A 23,700-nucleotide genomic window follows, 5' to 3' on the forward strand; every position below is an offset into this window, starting at 1 on the left:
AGTGCCTATGTTGCAATATACCATATATACTCGAGTATAAGCCTAGTTTTTCAGCACAAACAAATATGCTGAAAACCCAAACTTGGCTTATACTCGAGTAAAAAAAAGATAGGTTTTACCAGGTTTTTGTTGTAAAATTAGGCAACCTTCCCTCACACACCAACACATGTTATCAGGTTGCCTAGTAACCCCTAACAAATCTCCATGCTTTCGAATAAGCACTACTCCGTCCCAAAGACACATCACCCAGCCTCGCCGTATCTACTTCCCGATGCTTTTAAATAACACACAGTTTATAGTATATATTTTATGTATATATTTTATCATATATTTTTATCAACTTTTTTTCTTATTTTTTTCTGGCGTATACAATCAATCTTTATTAATTCTTTCTATACGTCACTTCCGATCAACGTCATCAGTGACGTAGAGTTTTTTGTAGATATAAGTGCTCAATGTATTTTTAGAATTGCATGTAATTGTCTCACCTGACAAAGGCTTCCGGCCCGGAGCCGAAACGCGTAGTGTTTCCTATTAAAAAATATTTTACGTTTACAAGAGTCTATCCACGCAGCGCCCACAGGAGCGGGACAGTACCTCGAGTACCTCGTGGATCTTCACAACACTGCCAAGTCCGTCATTGCTAGATGCCCGTACCAGGAGTCCCGTCGGCAGCAGCTCCTCTTCTTTAATTGACCTATGACATGCTCGATTTTCTACTGGATTAGGTGAGAGTCACTCTTTTACACATATCTCACTCCCAGTAGAATACACTTGAATCTCTTGCGCTTTTTGTCTCCTCTCTTCTTTTGGCAATATTGGTGCACATCCGTGGATCTCCACATCCACATCCGTGGATCCACACCTATGCACCCTACGTTAGCATTTTGTCTATTTTGGATGATATATTGTTATTCTTGTCATTTCCCCTCACATCCTTACCCAATTTAATCAACATCTTAGACAAATTCGGGAAGAATTCTGGGTTAAAGTTGAACCATCACAAATCTTTAGAGGTAAACCTGGAGCTTCCTGTAAAACTGTAAAACTTTTGCAGCTTAACTTTGACTTCTCCTCGGGATTCCGTCATTGTATAGAGTTATCTACCCCCTTCTCCTAAGTAAATTGGAAAGTGATCTTTAGACCTGGTCGCAGTATCCGTTATCCCGGCTGGGCCATATCGCAGCGATAAAAATCACATTGCTACCCAGGCCCTTACATTTCTTTAGGGCCCTCCTCCTCTGGATCCCGAGCAAACATGTTTTAGTGTTTAGGCAAAAGTTATAAAGTTTATTTGAAGATATAAACATCCTAGAATGGCACGTAATATATGATATACACAGAGGTCCAAGGGGGGATTGGGTGTACCCAATATGCTAAAATACTATCATGCATCTAGACTGGCAGATATGGCGGCAATATAGGAGAAACCCTATTATCCACCATGGGTAGCGATTGAGGCCATAGATTTCTACCCAACTCCGATGGAGACGCTCTTATGGCTGAAGCCACAGTTAATAGGTTACTCTTTGTGTGTGTATGTAGTTGTTTTCCGGCCCCCATGTACTAATTAAAAAATGACACAAAAGGGAAACAGAAAGACTTGTTTTCAGCACATATTTAATAGTTAGTTCACCCAGCAATCAACAACGCTATATATTCAGAAAACAATATCGTAGTCCAAACGCTTCTCTGGTGCCGAGGGCTCTAGTAGAATCCCTGTCTGTATTGGGGTTTTGCACTTTTTCTATAAGAATGGCCGTACTTAATGCATCTCCATGATACATACACACATACTGGACCCCCTGAAACAATGGGAGACAAAGAGAAGGAAAGGAGGCTCCCATTGATGTCCTCCATAATGTTATCTGAGGGTGGCATGGAGCTGTCAGAGCAGCTGGAGGCCTGATTAAAGGTCTGCGAAATGCAAATGCAACTGATGGTATAGCTTATCTCATGAAAAGTAAAGTCAATTTCTATTTATTTATTTTTGGGGGAAGGGTTAAATATGACTATTGCTATGGGGCCCCGTGATTTCTATGTATGCCCCTAATTAAATTGTATGGTTCTGCGCCAACTTCCCCCTTTCCTCATACAATGGGACACATTTACTGTCTGAGTCCCCAATCTGGAATGTCAGCCGGAATGCACATCTGCCGCGATCCAAGTAGATCCTGCGCCCGATATCCTGCATGTGTCGCTCCCTACTCAAGTCCGCTGGAGTTCACCTTCCTCTTACCGGTGCATGTAAGTGCTTGGCTTGCGACACAAATTTGAATGCTAAATCCCGCGCTTAGTCCAAATCCGTCGGATCATCCGATGGCCCGACCCCCGATTCGTTTCACGTTAAAGCCGGCGCGATTGTGACACAATCCCCGACGCGATCCCTGAAAAGCCAGGAACCCGATGTAAATGCGGCTGTGGGACCCTTAGTAAATAAGCACCAATATGCCTTATCTATGTTGCTCTAATGTGAGGCCCATCAGGTCCTATAACTACCTGTCCAGACGGTGGTCTCACAGCATATATTCCCGGCCTGATAGAGGCAGCATAGGTGAAGCAGGAGTGTACTATACAGGGATAAGATACAAGAACTTCCGACTGCCAGCAGAACTGCAGAGCCAGTGCCGTATTGACTGTGACACTGCTGGTGCTGGAGTTCTGCCAGCAGACGGGGGAGTCCTTGCATCATATTCTGCAAAAAGTGACAAATCTTGGTGTGAAAAGATACCCAGTCCCCACCAGGTGTAGGAGACAAAGCCTGGACTAGAGTGGGACTGTTTAGCTAATTTTTAACAAAAAGTGGAAATTTAGCTGATTGATGGGCTACTCATCCCAAACAACAAGCACACACTTCTGGCTGAAGCTTGTAGGTCCACATGGCATGGTCCCAAACATTGCATTTCAGGTCGGCTCTTCACTACTAAAGAAGCTTCTCTCCTTGAATACCAGATGTATTCATTGCTATGACACATTTGACCAGCAGAAAAGTAAAGAAAAACAAAAAGAAGGTGCATTATGGGAGACCATCCTTACAGACTAGCACATACTATTTCCCGTCAGGCCACGCCCTATTTTCTAGAGATCATGAAATAGTCGAAAACCTTATCCATAAAAAGTTGTCGAAAGTAAAAAAATAGATGTATTTCCTCCTATGTGCGGCTCATTTTCCTCTTGTGTCTCGGGTTTTCTTGTTCATCTCCGATAGTTTTTCTCCCGCAAAACACCGACCGTGGTCAAGAGTTGATTTTTTGGTGGTTATTGTGTCTCTTATGTCTGGTTCTACATATAAAATGTTCTAATTGTTTCAGATACACATACAGCAAATAGTCCCAACAGTAGAAGATGAAGAGTCGGTGCAGCAGATGAATTGCTTGTCGCCGCCCTTGTGGCCTTCACACATTTAGAATCGGTTTGGTCTTCACTCAGATAGGAGCAGTAGTTGTCGTTACTGCAGCCACGTACCAGAACTTTCTCCCCTGTGTAGAGAATTAGAAGACAGGTTGTTGTTAGTTCACATTCTGAGATATCATTACATTCGGCTGAGGTTGTTCTATCATGTTGGGCAGATACTTTCTTACAAGCTGAACATGTCCATAGTGATACATCCATTATATGCAGGGGTGGGATCTGGCCGGCTCTCCCCGGTTCACAAAAGCCGGCTGTTCAAATTCTATGATGAGCCGAGGATAAGCCGTGATGTATCAGTTTTCAAATTAACTTAAAATGACCATTCCTTTGTGTGTGTGATGGTCACTTTGATATATAGTATGTTAGTCTGGGGGCAAACTGGGCGTCTATGGCGATGGTTTTTATAGTGTAGGGGTGATGTTTATTCAAATATTTATTGATATGTAGTATATGTGTGTTTTAACTTTATTTGTCCCCCATGAGGTCATTAAGGATTTACACATTTCCAAATTTTTTCTTTTTAATTTTTTTAAAAAATTTTTTACCTTATGGTTTTCACCTGTCACTGGAGGATCTATATGAGCTCCAGTTACAGGAGGAAAACAACCCCCTGTGGGGGCAGATGTTTGATCAGAGCTGTACTGGGTCTATACAGACCCTGCAGCTCAGATTAACCACAGGTATCAGTGCCGTCTGTCAGGATCGGAGGTAGAGGATCCTCTGAACCACCGCGGATGATGACACAAGCCAACACCTGGGACCAAAGCATAAGTGGCACCCGGTCTTCACCAGAGCCAGCCGCAAAGCAGGATGGTCTTGCAGCGGCGTGATACCACCAGGTCATTCCACAGGCGAAACTTCTCTGCGGTGGCAGCCAAGGTTGAGGTACAGGAACGGCAGGCAATCTCGTTGTCAGGGACAGGCAGGAGGTCAGGACAGGCAAGGCAAGGCAAGGCTTAAAGAGGCGGAGAGGACTGCCGAAACAGAGACATGTGGAGGAGAATGATCTAGAGAGCGGAGATACACAAGTGGTAGAGAACAATCTGTACAACTCTGAGACATGAGGGGAAAATAACTTCTTGTAAACAACAAACTTTGTATCGCATAGAGCTGTACCAAGACAGCAGCGCCTTCCTAGTACCCAGACACTGCGAGAAAAGAGAAAGAGGTAAGCGGGCATAGGGGGAATGGAGGAAGGTGAGTAAAATAATAGTTATAGTAATAATATGAGGCTGTATATAGTTAATATGGGGAGTGTATATAGTTATTATGGGGGGACAGTATGTAGTTATTATAGGGGGCTGTATATAGTTATAATAGGGGGACTGTATAAAGTTATTGTAGGGGCTGTATATAGCTATAATACGGGGTGTATACAGTTAATATGGGGAGTGTATATAGTTATTATGGGGGGACAGTATGTAGTTATTATAGGGGGCTGTATATAGTTATAATAGGGGGACTGTATATAGTTATTATAGGCGGCTGTATATAGTTATAATAGGAGGACTGTATAAAGTTATTGTAGGGGCTGTATATAGCTATAATATGGGCTGTATATAGTTAATATAGGGAGGGTATATAGTTATTATGGGGGGACAGTATGTAGTTATTATAGGGGGCTGTATATAGTTATAATAGCGGGACTGTATGTAGTTATTGTAGGGGCTGTATATAGCTATAATACAGGCTGTATATAGTTATTATAGTAAAGGGCCAGGATACATGTATTTCCATAAAAAAGTTTTCCCTAAACAGCAAATTTGCAAAAATGTCTTATTTTCTGCTTTCACATTCCCATTATGCAGTTTTGAGTGAAGACTGAATTGTAGTAGACAACATAAAGGATATTGGGTCGGTACCTGAATCGGCAGTTCCTGTCCTATTGAAGCAATAGGTCTCAGTTCCTTTACATTGAATAAATTGTGGAGAGGAACTTCCATTAGAACTTGATGCAGGACATTGGAAGCCGTTTGGTGTAACTGCAGAATAAGACATAAAATGGGTTAAAAGTATTAAAACAAAAATTGTACCGTGACTACATATTACATGATCATTGGCATCACACACTGGGGGTCATTTACTAAGGGCCCGATTCACGCTTTCCTGACGTGTTACCTGAATATTTCCGATTTGCGCCGATTTCCCCTGAATTGCCCCGGGATTTTGGCGCACGCGATCGGATTGTGACGCATCGGCGCTGGCATGCACGTGACGAAAATCGGGGGGCGGGCCAAACGAAAACCCGACGGATTTGGAAAAACCGCCGCATTAAAAACAAAAAATGTGTCGCGGAGCTTGCACTTACCTTCACTAGGAATAGGCCGGTGAACTTGAGCGCATTCCGATGCTCTTCAGCGCAGCAGCGCCACCTGGTGGACGTCGGAAGAACTACCTTAATAAATCCCGGCCGGACCCAAATCCACCGCAGAGATTGTGCCGCTGGATCGCGACTGGACCGGGTAAGTAAATCTGCCCCATTGTGTAGTTGGCTCTATATTATGTCATAGACAGATGGAGAAAACATCAACTTTACACCAAACCATATACTGTGGGAATGGTGCACCGTAGTACTGGAGGATCCTCCGGACTGCCAAGAGTGCAACCCAGTACTAGGCTCAGAGGTCCAGCCAAGGACAATGGGGGTGTAGCGCACCGCTATGTGGTCACTCACAATAGGATCTGCCCACCTATACGTGAATAAGTCAGAAGCGCTTGGTACCAACCATCGGCACAACATTTTTTCCAAATTCATCTGCATCGATAAGCCGTATGTGTAGTCCCGGTAGCCCCCCATACATAAATAATTATAGACGTACTGTCAGGCAATGGAGCGTTGCAGTTATCCTCCCGGCAGCAGAAGCTCCACATATCCTCTCTTTCAGATTCATAAGTGCCGGTGACGGAGAGGTTACATAGTTCGGAATACCCACATCGTGTTTTTATCAAGGCACCATCTAAGAGAATAAAGGTAATAAAATATTAATAAAGCAGTTGTATCTTATAATAACATCCTTTAGTTTAATAAATTATTAGGAATATAAACAACCTAGGGAGATATTTATCATACGCTGGTGCCGGTGCCCCGCCGCTGCTATTTCACAGCCCGATACATCAAGAGGCTCTGTCCTCTTGGTGTATCCGATGGGGTCCTGCGCAGCGCTTATTTACCTGGCGTAGAACTAAACGCAGCCAGTGACCTATCACTTGTGAAAAGTAGCTGGCTGCAGCAAGTGCACAGGCGAGGGGACAGTAACACCCCACACCGGACCACTCCCACTCCGGCTTCCACACGGCTGACCGCGCAGACCTGAATTGTGGCGAATTGGGAAAATAATCGTAAGTGCTAGCAATAATCAATGAGCTAGCATTTGCTATTATTTCAGGATATCTACACCACTGATGTGACGCAGAGGCCCTGATAAAAATGCCCCATAGTGTACAGGGTATATGAGCATTGGGAAGATATCAGCCCACATCCCAGAATTCTCTGCAACACAAGAAATCTACATACAGGAAGTGACATCAGGAAACATCAACATGCGATTCATCTTAGTGGAGTCAATTAATGGAGTGTTGGACAGAGAGGCCTAGGTACCACCAGTGTAGTAGATTCTGGGGGCTCACCTACTACTACATCCACATATTACCGGTACATTCTCAGGTCACACTTACACAATGCATTTAGCTTGCGTTTTGAAACACAACCCAGAACACATTATTAATGATTGTAAAAGCGCAGAAGTATTTTGAGTTGCATTTTTACACCTTTTTTTTGCTGCACTTTCTTCTTATAGCAGAATTGTGGTGTAGAGATAATTGTGCCGCATGTTGGACAGAATTGTGGCATTCTAATACGCCCCTTTTTGGTGCACAGTTTTTCTGTCTTGTCGGTCATAAATACACGTGCAAGAAATTCTTGTAAAATAAGATACTAAGGATCTTTTTGAGTGAAAACTGTGCTAAAACATAACTTTGCAGAAGTATACAATCTGGAGGTGTTACCACTAGAGATGAGCGAACATGCTCGTCCGAGCTTGATGCTCGGTCGAGCATTAGGGTACTCGAAACTGCTCGTTACTCGGACGAATACTTCGCCCGCTCGAGAAAATGGCAGCTCCCGCCGTTTTGCTTTTTGGCGGCCAGAAACAGAGCCAATCACAAGCCAGGAGACTCTGCACTCCACCCAGCATGACGTGGTACCCTTACACGTCGATAGCAGTGGTTGGCTGGCCAGATCAGGTGACCCTGGGATAGACTAGCCGCTGGCCGCGCTGCTCGGATCATTCTGTCTCTGGATGCCGCTAGGGAGAGAGCTGCTGCTGCTCAGGGAAAGCGTTAGGGTGTTCTATTAGCTTACTGTTAGGCAGGAGTGATTCAACAAGAACCCAACAGCCCTTCTTAGGGCTACAATAACGTTCTACTTTTTTTATTTTAATTTGCATCTTTTACCATTTTGTGAGGAATTAGCAGGGGGACTTGCTACCGTTGTGTTTAGCTCTTAGTGGCACACATATCCATAGCAAAGACCGAAGTGGCAAAATTCAGTAGGGGTTGGATTTCTATTAGGCAATAACTCAGTGTCATCTCATCTGGCATAGTAGTGTGCTTCCTTTGATACTTGGCTAGAAAATAGCCATAGGAGAATACAAACAGCTTCTTGAAGCCTACAGTAGCGTTCTATATATTTGATTTCTGGTTGATCTGCTGGTGGCTGTAGTTTCTGCAGTGCATGTACTTGCCAATTCTGAGCAATTTGTAGTGAGACTTGCGACCGCTGTGTTCTGCGCTTAGTGGCGCACATATCCATAGCAAAGGCCGAAGTGGCAAAATTCAGTAGGGGTTGGATTTCTATTAGGCAATAACTCAGTGTCATCTCATCTGGCATAGTAGTGTGCTTCCTTTGATACTTGGCTAGAAAATAGCCATAGGAGAATACAAACAGCTTCTTGAAGCCTACAGTAGCGTTCTATATATTTGATTTCTGGTTGATCTGCTGGTGGCTGTAGTTTCTGCAGTGCATGTACTTGCCAATTCTGAGCAATTTGTAGTGAGACTTGCGACCGCTGTGTTCTGCGCTTAGTGGCGCACATATCCATAGCAAAGGCCGAAGTGGCAAAATTCAGTAGGGGTTGGATTTCTATTAGGCAATAACTCAGTGTCATCTCATCTGGCATAGTAGTGTGCTTCCTTTGATACTTGGCTAGAAAATAGCCATAGCAATAGGATAGGATTGTTTGGTTTTAAAAACTCAAAAAAAAACAAAAAACACAAAAAAAAAAAAAACACAAAAAAACACCAAAAAAAACAAAAAGAAGTAAAAAAAAAAAAAAAGTTATAACTCTCATTTTAAAAATGTTTAACCCGAGGGCTAGGGGTAGAGGACGAGGGCGGGGACGTGGGCGTCCAACTACTGCAGGGGTCAGAGGCCGTGGTCCTGGGCGGGGTGAGACACCACCTGCTGATGAGGGAGCAGGGGAACGCCGCAGAGCTACACTCCCTAGGTTCATGTCTGAAGTTACTGGGACTCGTGGTAGAGCACTGTTGAGGCCAGAACAGTGCGAACAGGTGATGTCGTGGATTGCTGACAATGCTTCGAGCAATTTGTCCACCACCAGTCAGTCTTCCACGCAGTCCACCCATGTCACCGAAATCCCCACTCCTCCAGCTCCTGCACCTCAGCCTCCTCCCCCCCAGTCTGCCCCCTCCCAGGAAAATTTGGCATTTGAACCGGCATACTCTGAGGAACTGTTTTCTGGACCCTTCCCACAGTCACAAACCACTTGTCCGGTTGCTGCTGAGCAATTTTCCGATGCCCAGGTTTTCCACCAGTCACAGTCTGTGGGTGATGATGACCTTCTTGACGTAGTGGAAGTGTGTAAAGAGGTGTCCGACGATGAGGAGACACGGTTGTCAGACAGTGGGGAAGTTGTTGTCAGGGCAGGAAGTCCGAGGGGGGAGCAGACTGAGGGATCGGAGGATGATGAGGTGACAGACCCAAGCTGGGTTGAGAGGCCGGGTGAACACAGTGCTTCTGAGACGGAGGAGAGTCCTCGACCTGAACAGGTTGGAAGAGGCAGTGGTGGGGCCAGACGGAGAGGCAGGGCCAGAGCTGGTGCATCAGCGCCACTGTCAACTAGTGAAGCTCCCGTGGTGAGGGCTCTTGCGGCGAGGGCTAGATCTTCAGAAGTGTGGAGGTTCTTTAAGGAAACACTGGATGACCGACGGACTGTGGTGTGCAACATTTGCCAAACCAGGCTCAGCAGGGGTTCCACCACTACTAGCTTAACTACCACCAGTATGCGCAGGCATATGAATGCTAAGCACCCCACTCAGTGGCAACAAGCCCGTTCACCTCCGGCCGTGCACACCACTGCTCCTTCCCCTGTGTCAGCTGCTAGTCAGCCCCCTGCCCAGGACCCTGGCACAAAAACCCCATCGTCGCCTCCACGATCCTCCACAGCATCCACCAGCGTTCAGCTCTCCATACCCCAGACGCTGGAGCGGAAACGCAAATATAGTGCAACCCACCCGCACGCCCAAGCCCTTAATGTGCACATCTCCAGATTGCTTAGCCTGGAGATGCTGCCCTATAGGCTAGTAGAGACCGAGGCCTTTCGCAACCTCATGGCGGCGGCCGCCCCTCGGTATTCGGTCCCCAGCCGCCACTACTTTTCCCGATGTGCCGTCCCAGCCCTGCACCAGCACGTGTCAGACAACATCATCCGTGCCCTGACCAACGCCGTTTCTGACAAGGTCCACCTGACCACGGACACGTGGACGAGTGCTGCCGGGCAGGGCCACTATATATCGCTGACGGCACATTGGGTTAACTTGGTGGAGGCTGGGACCGAGTCTGACCCTGGGGCTGCTCATATACTGCCGACGCCGAGGATTGCGGGGCCTACCTCGGTCCAGGTGTTTCAGGCCTACTATGCCTCCTCCTCCTCCCACCCCTCCTCCACCTCCTCCTCCGAACTACCATCCGTGGGCACGGCGCCATCAGTCGGTAGCTCTAGGCACAGCAGCAGTGCCGTCGCTAAGCGACAGCAGGCGGTGCTCAAACTGCTGAGCCTAGGCGACAAAAGGCACACCGCCCAAGAGCTATTACAGGGCATCACGGCGCAGACTGATCTGTGGCTGGCACCGCTGAACCTCAAGCCGGGAATGGTTGTGTGTGACAACGGCCGTAACCTGGTGGCGGCTCTGCAACTCGGCAGACTGACACATGTGCCATGCCTGGCCCATGTGTTAAATCTGATAGTGCAGCGTTTCCTCAAGACATACCCCAATCTGTCTGATTTGCTCACGAAGGTGCGCCGCATCTGTGCGCATTTCAGGAAGTCCAGCCCAGATGCTGCCACTCTCAGGGCAGCGCAGCGCCGCCTCCAACTGCCCGCTCACCGACTGTTGTGCGACGTGCCCACGAGGTGGAATTCAACACTGACCATGTTATCCAGAGTTTACCAGCAGCGCAGAGCGATTGTAGACTGCCAGATGTCAACTTCCACCAGAACTGGTAGTCAGGTCAGTCAGCTTCCTCAAGTCTACAATGAGGAGTGGACGTGGATGTCTGATATCTGTCAGGTGCTGAGTAACTTTGAGGAGTCAACACAGATGGTCAGTGGCGATGCCGCCATCATCAGCCTCACCATCCCGCTGCTTGGCCTGTTGAAAAACTCTCTGGTCAGCATGAAGTCGGAAGCTTTGCGCTCGTCACAAGAGACGGGGGAAGAATATTCCCTTGTTGATAGCCAAAGCACCCTGAGGTCTGTTTCTCAGCGCATATCGGAGGAGGTGGAGGTGGAGGAGGATGAGGAGGAAGAGGAGGAGAATGTTGGCGAGACACAAGAGGGGACCATTGTTGAGTCCTTCACTGTTCAGCGTGTATGGGCAGAAGAAGAGGAGTTGGAGGAGTTGGAGGAGGAGGAAATGGACAGTCAGGCCAGTGAGGGGAGTGAATTCTTACGCGTTGGTACTCTGGCGCATATGGCAGATTTCATGCTAGGCTGCCTATCCCGTGACCCTCGCGTTCAAAGAATTTATTCCAGCACCGATTACTGGGTGTTCACTCTCCTGGACCCACGGTACAAGCAAAATCTTCCCACTCTCATCCCTGGAGAGGAAAGGAGTGTGAGAATGCATGAATACCAGCAGGCCCTGGTGCACAAGCTGAAACAGTATTTCCCTTCTGACAGCGCTAGCGGCAGAGTGCGTAGTTCTGCGGGACAAGTAGCGAGGGAGAGTAGGCGAGCAGGCAGCTTGTCCAGCACTGGCAAGGGTACGCTTTACAAGGCTTTTGCCAGCTTTATGTCACCCCAGCAAGACACTGTCACCTGTCCCCAGTCTCGGCAGAGTAGGGCTGATCTTTACAGAAAGATGGTGAGGGAGTACGTAGCTGACCATACCATCGTCCTAAATGATCACACAGCTCCCTACAACTACTGGGTTTCAAAGCTGGACATGTGGCACGAACTGGCGCTGTACGCCTTGGAGGTTCTTGCCTGCCCTGCCGCTAGCGTCTTGTCCGAGCGGGTTTTCAGTGCAGCTGGTGGCATCATCACCGATAAGCGTACACGCCTGTCGACTGACAGCGCTGACAGGCTGACGCTTATTAAAATGAATAAAGGCTGGATTTCTCAGAATTTCCAATCTCCACCAGGTGAAGGAAGCTCAACCTGAATAATTGATCCACTCCTCCTCCTCCTCCTCATTTTCCTCCTTCTCCTCCTCTTTGTACAGTAAAGCAGAGGAAACTGGCTATTTTTTGACAGGGCCCACTGGCTCTTGCTATAGTACTTCATGCATTTAATTTTTCTGGAGGGCCACCTACCCGGTCCTCTGTTTGAAACAATTTTTGTGAGTGCCACATACAGGCACTCAATCTATTCCATTTTACTGCAGGGCCACCTACCTGCTCCTCTGGTTTGAACAATTTTTGGGACTGCCACATACAGGCACTCAATCTATTCCATTTTACTGGAGGGCCACCTACCTGCTCCTCTGGTTTGAAACATTTTTGGGACTGCCACATACAGGCACTCAATCTATTCCATTTTACTGCAGGGCCACCTACCTGCTCCTCTGGTTTGAACAATTTTTGGGACTGCCACATACAGGCACTCAATCTATTCCATTTTACTGCAGGGCCACCTACCTGCTCCTCTGGTTTGAAACATTTTTGGGACTGCCACATACAGGCACTCAATCTATTCCATTTTACTGCAGGGCCACCTACCTGCTCCTCTGGTTTGAACAATTTTTGGGACTGCCACATACAGGCACTCAATCTATTCCATTTTACTGCAGGGCCACCTACCTGCTCCTCTGGTTTGAAACATTTTTGGGACTGCCACATACAGGCACTCAATCTATTCCATTTTACTGCAGGGCCACCTACCTGCTCCTCTGGTTTGAACAATTTTTGGGACTGCCACATACAGGCACTCAATCTATTCCATTTTACTGCAGGGCCACCTACCTGCTCCTCTGGTTTGAACAATTTTTGGGACTGCCACATACAGGCACTCAATCTATTCCATTTTACTGGAGGGCCACCTACCTGCTCCTCTGGTTTGAAACATTTTTGGGACTGCCACATACAGGCACTCAATCTATCCCATTTTACTGGAGGGCCACCTACCTGCTCCTCTGGTTTGAAAAATGTTTGGGACTGCCACATACAGGCACTATCCAAATTAAATTGTCTCCATAGCAGCCTCCACACGTTGTCTCCATTGCTACCTCCAAAAGTCGTCCATATAGCTGCCTCCATACATCGTCCCTTTATCAAACGAGGTGTGTCAGGCAGAAATTTGGGTTGTTTTCATGGATTCCACATCAAAGTTGTTAACTTTGTCGCCACCCTGCTGTGTTATCCACAAAATATACTGGCAAACTTTTACCATTTAGGGATATTATTTCAGCGCTTCTTGCGCATCTGTTTACATTCCCCTCACCCGGCATATCCTAAACTTATAAGAACGCTACTACACTTGATCTTATACAAAAGGTTCTTAGAAGTGCTGTTTGGGGAGTAGCCTAGAGACAGGGGCTTGGATTGGCGAAAGCTCGCCTGGCAGCGGAACGCCAGCTCCATGCGCATCATGCGCTTCTTGCGCATCTGTTTACATTCCCCTCACCCGCCATATCCCAAACTTATAAGAACGCTACTACACTTAACTTGGTGCAGGCTGGGACCGAGTCTGACCCTGGGGCTGGTCATATACTGCCGACGCAGAGAATTGCGGGGCCTACCTCGGTCCAGGTCTCAAAGGCCTACTATACCTCCTCCCACCCCTCCTCCACCTCCTCCTCCTCCGAATTACCATCCGTGGGCATGGCGCCATCAGTCGGTAGCTCTAGGCACAGCAGCAGTGCCGTCGCTAAGCGACAGCAGGCGGTGCTGAAACTGCTGAGCCTAGGCGATAAAAGGCACACCGCCCAAGAGCTATTACAGGGCATTCCACATCAAAGTTGTTAACTTTGTCGCCACCCTGCTGTGTAATCCCCAAAATATACTTGCAAACTTTTACCATTTAGGGATATTATTTCAGCGCTTCTTGCGCATCTGTTTACATTCCCCTCACCCGCCATATCCTAAACTTATAAGAACGCTACTACACTTGATCTTATACAAAAGGTTCTTAGAAGTGCTGTTTGGGGAGTAGCCTATAGACAGGGGCTTGGATTGGCGAAAGCTCGCCTGGCAGCGGAGCGCCAGCTCCATGCCAAGATCCAACCAACATAGTTTTAACTGCAGCACCTTTAATCTACTACTAGTTCACTGCCTCCATACATGGTCCCCTTATCAAACGAGCTGTGTCAGGCAGAATTTTGGGTTGTTTTCATGGCTTCCATGTTAACTTTGTCGCCACCCTGCTGTGTAATCCACAAAATATACTGGCAAACTTTTATCATGTACCGATATTATTTGAGCGCTTCTTGCTCACCTCCTTTGGTTCCTCTCTGGCACCCATTGGTTTGAAGCCTGAGTCCATTTAGGGTATGTCGCCATGACACTCTCTAGCCTGCTGCCGCTGCCTCTGCATGCCGTCCCCTATAGTGTCAGGGTCAATTATTGGATGTTTTAGATGCTATCTAGCTTCATTCTGTCACTCTGTCATGGCCATGCTGTTGCCCATAATTTTGGCATAATGGTGCGATTATGCAGCCTCAGAGGCATCCATGCATGCTGCCCCTGCTGTTTCCTGTCCATTTCCGTGGTGTTTCCATCCTTTTCTGAGGTTCCCAGGTGCAGAGCCTTGGTCCCCTTGAAAAATGCTCGAGTCTCCCATTGACTTCAATGGGGTTCGTTATTCGAGACGAGCACTCGAGCATCGGGAAAAGTTCGTCTCGAATAACGAGTACCCGAGCATTTTAGTGTTCGCTCATCTCTAGTTACCACCAGTAATAGCGTCCGATATATGGCTTAGCACATTATGGTAAAATATCTCTTACCGTAATTCAGACGTGTTTTGCACACAGGCTGAGGGTAGGGGATACCAAATCAAACTATTGTCCCTATGGGGTCCCCTTAGACTCCCTCCCGTACAAGGGGAGTCCACAGCTGCCCCTGTTAGTTAGAGCATGCTCCCGGTACACACCAAATTCCCTGACACGTTTCATCATCTGACTACTCAGAGGGATTAAAGTGTCTTATTGCTGGTACCGGCCGTCCATAAAAGTGGCTTAGCTCGGGCCAAACATTCAGTGATATGCGGGTCACATGGGGCTTGCTGTAAGCTACACCCTTAAAAATAACTGCTCATCTCCAGTCCTGTCGATGCACTAGGAGACCATAGGTACGCAGGCTGGTATTTGATTTGTGCCAGCTAGAGAATACCTCTTTAAATCCTTGACCCCAACCTCTCACAACTTTGATTGGGTGGGTGCGTGATCCATCAGAAGTGCGAATGCGACATTCCGTGGGAAGGATTAGATAGACTGACTTTATCTCTAACGTTATCGATGCAATATACGGACACCTAGAGAGCTCTTGACATAAGGACACCAGCTTGGTATTACGATAATAGGGTCAAACCATATCTTGATTTTTCTTGATGGAAAAGGGATAGACACCGGAAGAGAGAGAAAGATTGAAAATTTTAGTGAGGTTAGAAATGGCCACTGGGGAGAGAGACTTTATGAGATTTCAGGGGATGGAGTCACCGGTGCAGGTAGAGCGGCGAGTAGAGGAGCCGGGACACTTCAACCTTTGTGACTGGCTCACACTGGACCGAACAGGGTGAATAAGGGGAGGGAAGGGGATTTATAGAGTTATTGGATCAAGAAATTATTTCATGGTGAATGCAGTCAATTTTAGCTTTAGGTGGCCACATCTTCAGCCCCAAGCTTTGTAACAAGTGGCTGTCGGGAGCTAAAGACTTCTGTCATAAAATTCTGCAGCCAGATTTTACAATGATTCTGGACGTGAAGGAGAAGACAAGTCACCTGTGAGGTACTAGATCCTACTTCTACCTGTGTCAGATCAGTACTGTATTCACTGACTAACCGTCTAGTGTGAGACAGCTCTCAGCTCATGTATCCATAGGGTAAGTGAGACAGGGGTGACTTGTCTATGTGGTGCGTTATTTTCATCAGTCCTTATAAAGGTCTTCAGCTTTTTCTTATTGGTAGGTTGGTGTGGAGTGCGAACACTTACATCCTTTCAAATACCTGAGATACATCCAGTGGCAGGGGCGTCGGAGTAACTGCCCGGTCCCTCTCGTAACTGACAAGAAATGCTAACTACGTGCTGTTTGGTATGTTTTACTGAGATGTTTTTGATGATGGTACCGAATTTTAATGTGGTCCGGTAAGACCGGGACAGCGGGAGCGGAAAAAAAAGGGAGGGGTCTAATGCTTTACATTGATAGCAAAACAACTGGTGTTGGAGTAGCCGTATTACTGTTCAATCCAAAGTTTGTACACATGATATTGATATTGAGCTGATGGCATCAGTATTGAGACCCTACTACGGTATCTCCCAAGAGAGTTCTCTTCTCTTATTGTGATTGGTGAAGTAGCTTGTGATATGTCTGAAGCCGCTATTCATCAGGATAAATACCCTGAGGCCTTACTGATTGTTACTGTTGATTTTAGCAGGGTTACCCTGGTACATCCAAAGTTACACCTCCAACTACAGATGAGACTATGCTAGATCTACTATATGCCAATGTGGAAAGGGCACACCGGGCTGTTTCCTTATCCGCTTTGGCCCGTTCTGTCCATAACTTGATATTTTTAAGACCATGGTATTGCCCATTGGGGGCCATCTGAAGAAGTTAAGACTAAAATTAAGGAATGTAAAAAAAAAAAAAATAGAAAATAAACTGGTAAACTGGAGTCCAAAGAGGTGCGGAAGGGTCTTAAGCAGATGACAGGTCGGCTGTTCAAGAACATGGATACTGAGGGAGGACAAAACCTTATGAGAGAGGCAGATGTGAATAGTTATTCTAGTCCGCAAATATCTTTGGAAGGTTCATCTACTATAGACAGTGGCACAGGAACGGAAAATACAATAAGGGATCAAAATGGTGGCATTCATTTTATTGAGGTTTGTAGGGTATTAAGCTCAACTCAGGAAGGCGTCTGACCCTGATAACATTAGCACAAAGGTTTGGGGGTGCTGTGGGAGAGAGCTGAGCTTGGATTTTAACCTAAGCTTATATATTAGGAGAATTCCCAGGCTATGGAAACCACTACTATAGTCCCAATAGCTAAAGAGAGCCGACCCTCTAAGTGAAATGACTACAGACCAATAGCGCCTAGATCGTTAGTAATGAAGCGTCTGGTTCTGACTAAGCTCATGGCTGCAGTGGATTCCTATTTGGATCCATTGCTGTTTGCTTATCAATCTGGTTTGAGTACTGATGGCGCCTTAATGGGGCACATTTACTTACTTAAACCAAGAAGAAGAAAAAAATATAGTAAACCTACCAGTCTTTAGATGATACCTTGTCAAACAGACATCTGAGCCCTCATCACAGGTCTCTAGGGGTCCTGTACAGGTAAGGCCTGTGTCATTATCACAATGGGTGCAATTCAAACAATGACCTGTAGGGGAAGAAAAGGATAAAGTTTGTCAGTAAGATAAATACCAGGGTAGTGGAAAAAGTAGGTAAAATGAATGAAGCCATGAACTGTACTTTTGAATGACATATTGTACTTCTTAATGTACACCATTTATCGTGTTGGGTAATATCCTAATAAAAAAAATAAAAAAAGTGACTGGAAAAAATCTATTTACATTTTATTTCAGATTTCACAGTCCTTTACACTTTAACTTGTGTAACATTCTGCAAGGATGACGCCAAATGGCCCAAAAACAGGAATGCCCCTGTCTATGGTAATTGTAATTGTCCTCTAGGTGTAGAGGATGCCCCCTGTCTATGGTGATGGTAGAACCTCCTCTAGGTGTAGATGATGCCTCCTGTCTATGGTGATGGTAGAACCTCCTCTCCTCTAGGTGTAGAGGATGCCCCTGTCTATGGTGATGGTAGAACCTCCTCTCCTCTAGGTGTAGAGGATGCCCCTGTCTATGGTGATGGTAGAACCTCCTCTCCTCTAGGTGTAGAGGATGCCTACTGTCTATGGTGATGGTAGAACCTCCTCTCCTCTAGGTGTAGAGGATGCCCCTGTCTATAGTGATGGTAGAACCTCCTCTCCTCTAGGTGTAGAGGATGCCCCCTGTCTATGGTGATGGTAGAACTTCCTCTCCTCTAGGTGTAGAGGATGCCCCCTGTCTATGGTGATGGTAGAACCTCCTCTCCTCTAGGTGTAGAGGATGCCTCCTGTCTATGGTAATGGTAGAACCTCCTCTCCTCTAGGTGTAGAGGATGCCCCCTGTCTATGGTGATGGTAGAACCTCCTCTCCTCTAGGTGTAGAGGATGCCTCCTGTCTATGGTGATGGTAGAACCTCCTCTCCTCTAGGTGTAGAGGATGTCCCCTGTCTATGGTGATGGTAGAACCTCCTCTCCTCTAGGTGTAGAGGATGCCTCCTGTCTATGGTGATGGTAGAACTGCCTCTCCTCTAGGTGCAGAGGATGCCTCCTGTCTATGGTGATGGTAGAACCACCTCTCCTCTAGGTATAGAGGATGCCCCCTCTCTATGGTGATGGTAGAACTTCCCCTCCTCTAGGTGTAGAGGATGCCCTTTGTCTATGGTGATGGTAGAACTTCCCCTCCTCTAGATGTAGAGGATGCCCCCTGTCTATGGTGATGGTAGAACCTCCTCTCCTCTAGGTATGGAGGATGCCCCCTGTCTATGGTGATGGTAGAACCTCCTCTCCTCCAGGTGTAGAGGATGCCCCCTGTCTATGGTGATGGTAGAACCTCCTCTCCCTTAGGTGTAGAGGATACCCCCTGTCTATGGTGATGATAGAATCTCCTCTTCTCTAGGTGTAGAGGATGCCCCCTGTCTATGGTGATGGTAGAACCTCCTCTCCTCCAGGTGTAGAGGATGCCCCCTGTCTATGGTGATGGTAGAACCTCCTCTCCTCCAGGTGTAGAGGATGCCCCCTGTCTATGGTGATGGTAGAACCTCCTCTCCTCCAGGTGTAGAGGATGCCCCCTGTCTATGGTGATGGTAGAACCTCCTCTCCTCTAGGTGTAGAGGATGTCCCCTGTCTATGGTGATGGTAGAACCTCCTCTCCTCTAGGTGTAGAGGATGCCCCCTGTCTATGGTGATGGTAGAACCTCCTCTCCTCTAGGTGTAGAGGATGTCCCCTGTCTGTGGTGATGATAGAACCTCCTCTCCTCTAGGTGTAGAGGATGCCCCTTGTCTATAGTGATGGTAATACCTCCTCTTCTCTAGGTGTAGAGGATACCCCCTGTCTATGGTGATGGTAGAACCTCCTCTCCTCTAGATGTAGAGGATGTCCCCTGTCTATGGTGATGGTAGAACCTCCTCTCCTCTAGGTGTAGAGGATGCCCCCTGTCTATGGTGATGGTAGAACCTCCTCTCCTCTAGGTGTAGTGGATGTCCCCTGTCTATGGTGATGGTAGAATCTCCTCTCCTCTAGGTGTAGAGGATGCCCCCTGTCTATGGTGATGGTAGAACCTCCTCTCCTCTAGGTGTAGAGGATGCCCCCTGTCTATGGTGATGGTAGAATCTCCTCTCCTCTAGGTGTAGAGGATGCCCCCTGTCTATGGTGATGGTAGAACCTCCTCTTCTCTAGGTGAAGAGGATGCCTCTGTCTATGGTGATGGTAGAACCTCCTCTCCTCTAGGTGTAGAGGATGCCCCCTGTCTATGGTGATGGTAGAACCCCCTCTCCTCCAGGTGTAGAAGATGCCCCCTGTCTATGGTGATGGTAGAACCTCCTCTCCTCTCGGTGTAGAGGATGTCCCCTGTCTATGGTGATGGTAGAACCGCCTCTCCTCTAGGTGTAGAGGATGTCCCCTGTCTATGGTGATGGTAGAACCTCCTCTCCTCTAGGTGTAGAGGATGCCCCTGTCTATGGTGATAATAGAACCTCCTCTCCTCTAGGTGTAGAGGATGTCCCCTGTCTATGGTGATGGTATAACCTCCTCTCCTCTAGGTGTAGGAGGAGTTTAGTATCATCTGCTATATTTAAACTCTACTGTGTTACCCTCTATGATCTCATTAAAAAAAACATTAAAAAAATACTGACCCACTGTGATTGGCAACTTCAACCCAATCTGAGAATGTGCCATTAATGATGACCCTCTGTCTTTATCCCCATGCTATTTGCTTACCCAAGTACACAGATTTACCTCTAGGCCCAGCAGTCTAATTTTAGGTACCATCCAACCTTTTTTTCAGCACCATATGAAATTCCATCGAAAGATCCAGATATACAACATCCACAGCATCCCCCAGGTCCAGTCTAGAACTTACCTTCTCATAGAGGCCAATCAGATTAGACTGACAGGACCAGTTCCTAGTAAACCCAATGCTGATGCTGCATTATAAGGTTATGTACATTGAGATTTTTTTTTTTGCCTGAATCAAGAAACTTCTCCGCTTGAGCCCTGGAGCTTTTCATTGCATCTCTTATCAGTCTCTGGGAGGTAAGTTACAGGTACACGGTGACCGAACTTACATTGAACTTTCTCTAAGTGTTGGAGCCTTCTGATCCTGCAGCAACAAGTCCAGATCCTCATACAAGGTAAAAGACCCGTGAAATAGTCACAATATAATACAGTCTAGTGGTGGGGGGACGGGGGGCTGCACATTCCACGACGAGTTACAACAACCCCTCTAACTACAAACCATAACACACAAGAGTCTGTAAGATGTTCTGGAGACTAAGGGAAAGATCAAGACTCCACTCAGTCTTCTTCCACCAGGATCTCAGCACCCAACACTGAGGGTGATGCCCAGAACCCTTTTGTGGTGCAGCAGCACTAGTCATCATACAAATTAGGTTGCTCAGTCCGACCACGCACTGTTTTTATCATGCCAGATCAAGCCAGACAGAATTGTGTTACCTGCCCCAGGTCCACCAAAAAAAAGTTGGTGAACTCTGTCGGGGCAGTGAAGGGGGCACCAGCTTCATGAAGAACGTGCACAAGAAATCCTGAATCTGGCGCCCCATGCAGTATACACAGGAAAACTGCATTCAGTGCAATGAGGGGTCTGACAGATATATCTCCCATGTTCCCCGCTCAGTGCATTGTCCATGTATAATGCACTGTGCGGGGAGTCACTAAGATTGTGCGCCCGATATCCTGCATGTGTCGCTTCCCCGCTCAGGTCCCCGGAGTTCACCTTCTTCTTCCTGGTGCATGTAAGTGCATTGTCTGTGTATAATGCACTGTGCGGGGAGTCACTAAGATTGTGCGCCCGATATCCTGCATGTGTCGCTTCCCCGCTCAGGTCCCCGGAGTTCACCTTCTTCTTCCTGGTGCATGTAAGTGCATTGTCTGTGTATAATGCACTGTGCGGGGAGTCACTAAGATTGTGCGCCCGATATCCTGCATGTGTCGCTTCCCCGCTCAGGTCCCCGGAGTTCACCTTCTTCTTCCTGGTGCATGTAAGTGCATTGTCCATGTATAATGCGCTGTGCGGGGAGTCACTAAGATTGTGCGCCCGATATCCTGCATGTGTCACTTCCCCGCTCAGGCCCCCGGAGTTCACCTTCTTCTTCCTGGTGCATGTAAGTGCATTGTCCATGTATAATGTCCTGTGCAGGGAGTCACTAAGATCCTGCCCCCGATATCCTGCATGTGTTGCTTCCCCGCTCAGGTCCCCGGAGTTCACCTTCTTCTTCCTGGTGCATGTAAGTGCATTGTCCGTGTATAATGCGCTGTGCGGGGAGTCACTAAGATCCTGCCCCCGATATCCTGCATGTGTTGCTTCCCCGCTCAGGTCCCCGGAGTTCACCTTCTTCTTCCTGGTGCATGTAAGTGCATTGTCCGTGTATAATGCGCTGTGTGGGGAGTCACTAAGATCGTGCGCCCGATATCCTGCATGTGTCGCTTCCCCGCTCAGGTCCCTGGAGTTCACCTTCTTCCTCCTGGTGCATGTAAGTGCATTGTCCGTGTATAATGCGCTGTGCGGGGAGTCACTAAGATCGGGCGCCCGATATACTGCATGTGTTGCTTCCTCGCTCAGGTCCCCGGAGTTCACCTTCTTCTTCCTGGTGCATGTAAGTGCATTGTTCGTGTATAATGCGCTGTGCGGGGAGTCACTAAGATCCTGCGCCCGATATCCTGCATGTGTCGCTTCCTTGCTCAGGTCCCCGGAGTTCACCTTCTTCTTCCTGGTGCATGTAGGTGCATTGTCTGTGTATAATGTGCTGTGTGGGGAGTCACTAAGATCGTGCGTCCGATATCCTGCATGTGTCGCTTCCCCACTCAGGTCCCCGGAGTTCACCTTCTTCTTCCTGGTGCATGTAAGTGCATTGTCCGTGTATAATGCGCTGTGCGGGGAGTCACTAAGATCCTGCGCCTGATATCCTGCATGTGTCGCTTCCCTGCTCAGGTCCCCGGAGTTCACCTTCTCACGGATGCCATAGACTTAAGTTATACACACACGGCCTATGGAGGGGGAGCACTCAACGCTCCAGGAGTAATTCTTGTGTACATCACATGTTACTGATGGGGTAAACATCAGACCTCAATCAATTAATCTGATCTATTGTGTGAACTGGGGGTGCACTCTGGCGGGAATAGGAGGAGCCCGTAGCTTGCCAGCCAACAGACTATGGGTTAATGACAGGAAGATTATCAATTGTATGTGGGTAAGACATTATCAGAATGCAAAGGCAGAGACGGGTCTGTGTGACATCATACAGTGTGCACAGGCTTCATGTCTTCTATGTGATCCGTCAGCGGCGGCAGGTCCTGCTACCGGAACAATCGCATAGAAGACCTGCGGGGCTGCCGGAAAGGTGAGTTTTGATTTTTTTTTTTACTCTAGTATAAACAAGTATATCTGGTATGTATCTCATATTTATCTATCTCTCCATCATATCTATATCTTTCATATATATTTACTGTACAAACAAAATATAATCAGCTGCACCAGAGGCAGAAAGATCAGTGTATGATGTATTGAGGCATCCGGTCCTTTACAGAGTCATATAAATAAGCAGTAAACAAAAAATTCCAATGGGAAAAATACTTGGATGAGCTTTTATCCATAGAAAGAGAATTTCTGCTCCAAACAGCTTGAGAAAGGCTCAGTGTTTAACGCCGAAATGTTGCTCTGACTATGGAATAAAGTTTAATGAGTTTTTCCTCTTGGAATAGATTTTTATGCTAATAATATAATCTAATAATAAAACAAATGTAAAACTTGTAATAATGGAGTAAATCTCCGGCTCCTCACCTTGGGGAATCACAGCCGCCAGTAGACAGACAAGTATCGGCAGGTTGGACATGTCGGGGGCTCCTCTCCGCTGGGGTCTGGATTTTGCTTCCTACCTGCACAGGGTCCGGGATAGAAATGTGAGGAGGCAATAACCGGCAGCGCTGCCGCTTTCCTGAGTGTTTGTGTGGGAGGTAAAGGTCTGTACAGATCAGAGACTGTGATATAAGATACATGATCATACACTACAGACATGACGAGGAATACAAGGTCTCATGTTCCCTCTGTACACCCCGGGGCACGCGCATAACTGTACAACCACTCACAACTCCCCCTCAACTCCCACTGATAATCTCTACATTCCGTACATCAGGGTTGTGTAACTGATTCTCTTATACACTGAAGATCAAAATGAGAGAACAACACAGGATTTCCTACATGTCCGGGTCACTGTGTGTCCTATGTGATTACATCCTGACATGAGTAATAAGATTATTTCATAAACTGT

At 47.1% G+C, this 23,700-nt stretch overlaps 1 protein-coding gene across 2 annotated transcripts; it reads right to left on the reverse strand.

The window, feature by feature from the left end:
- Window positions 1-1,603: 1,603 nt before the first annotated feature.
- LOC140065320 (phospholipase A2 inhibitor and Ly6/PLAUR domain-containing protein-like) lies at window positions 1,604-23,474 on the reverse strand. 2 transcript variants are annotated; one of them, XM_072112912.1, is made up of 5 exons: window positions 23,214-23,469; window positions 17,353-17,469; window positions 6,231-6,368; window positions 5,274-5,393; window positions 1,604-3,479 (listed from the first exon to the last, which is right to left on the reverse strand). In XM_072112912.1, exons 1-5 carry the CDS (start codon window positions 23,263-23,265, stop codon window positions 3,283-3,285), a joined length of 624 nt encoding a protein of 207 aa, XP_071969013.1. In that variant the 5' UTR covers window positions 23,266-23,469; the 3' UTR covers window positions 1,604-3,282. The 2 variants fall into 2 exon arrangements, with proteins under 2 accessions (XP_071969013.1, XP_071969015.1); XM_072112914.1 differs by lacking the exon at window positions 1,604-3,479 and adding an exon at window positions 4,095-4,418 and having other exon boundaries at window positions 23,214-23,474.
- Window positions 23,475-23,700: the final 226 nt, after the last annotated feature.

The sequence above is a fragment of the Engystomops pustulosus genome, chromosome 6 (assembly GCF_040894005.1).
Source record: "Engystomops pustulosus chromosome 6, aEngPut4.maternal, whole genome shotgun sequence".
Classification (NCBI taxonomy): Eukaryota; Metazoa; Chordata; class Amphibia; order Anura; family Leptodactylidae; genus Engystomops; species Engystomops pustulosus.

Bases quoted from the DNA above. Each gene is read 5' to 3' on its own strand.
- LOC140065320 (XM_072112912.1), bottom strand. From the start codon at position 23,265: ATGTCCAACCTGCCGATACTTGTCTGTCTACTGGCGGCTGTGATTCCC. The intron at 17,470-23,213 runs GTGAGGAGCCGG...CTTCCCCTACAG, and splicing joins GGCGGCTGTGATTCCCCAAG to GTCATTGTTTGAATTGCACC. The intron at 6,369-17,352 runs GTAGGTTTACTA...TTATTCTCTTAG, and splicing joins AAGGTATCATCTAAAGACTG to ATGGTGCCTTGATAAAAACA.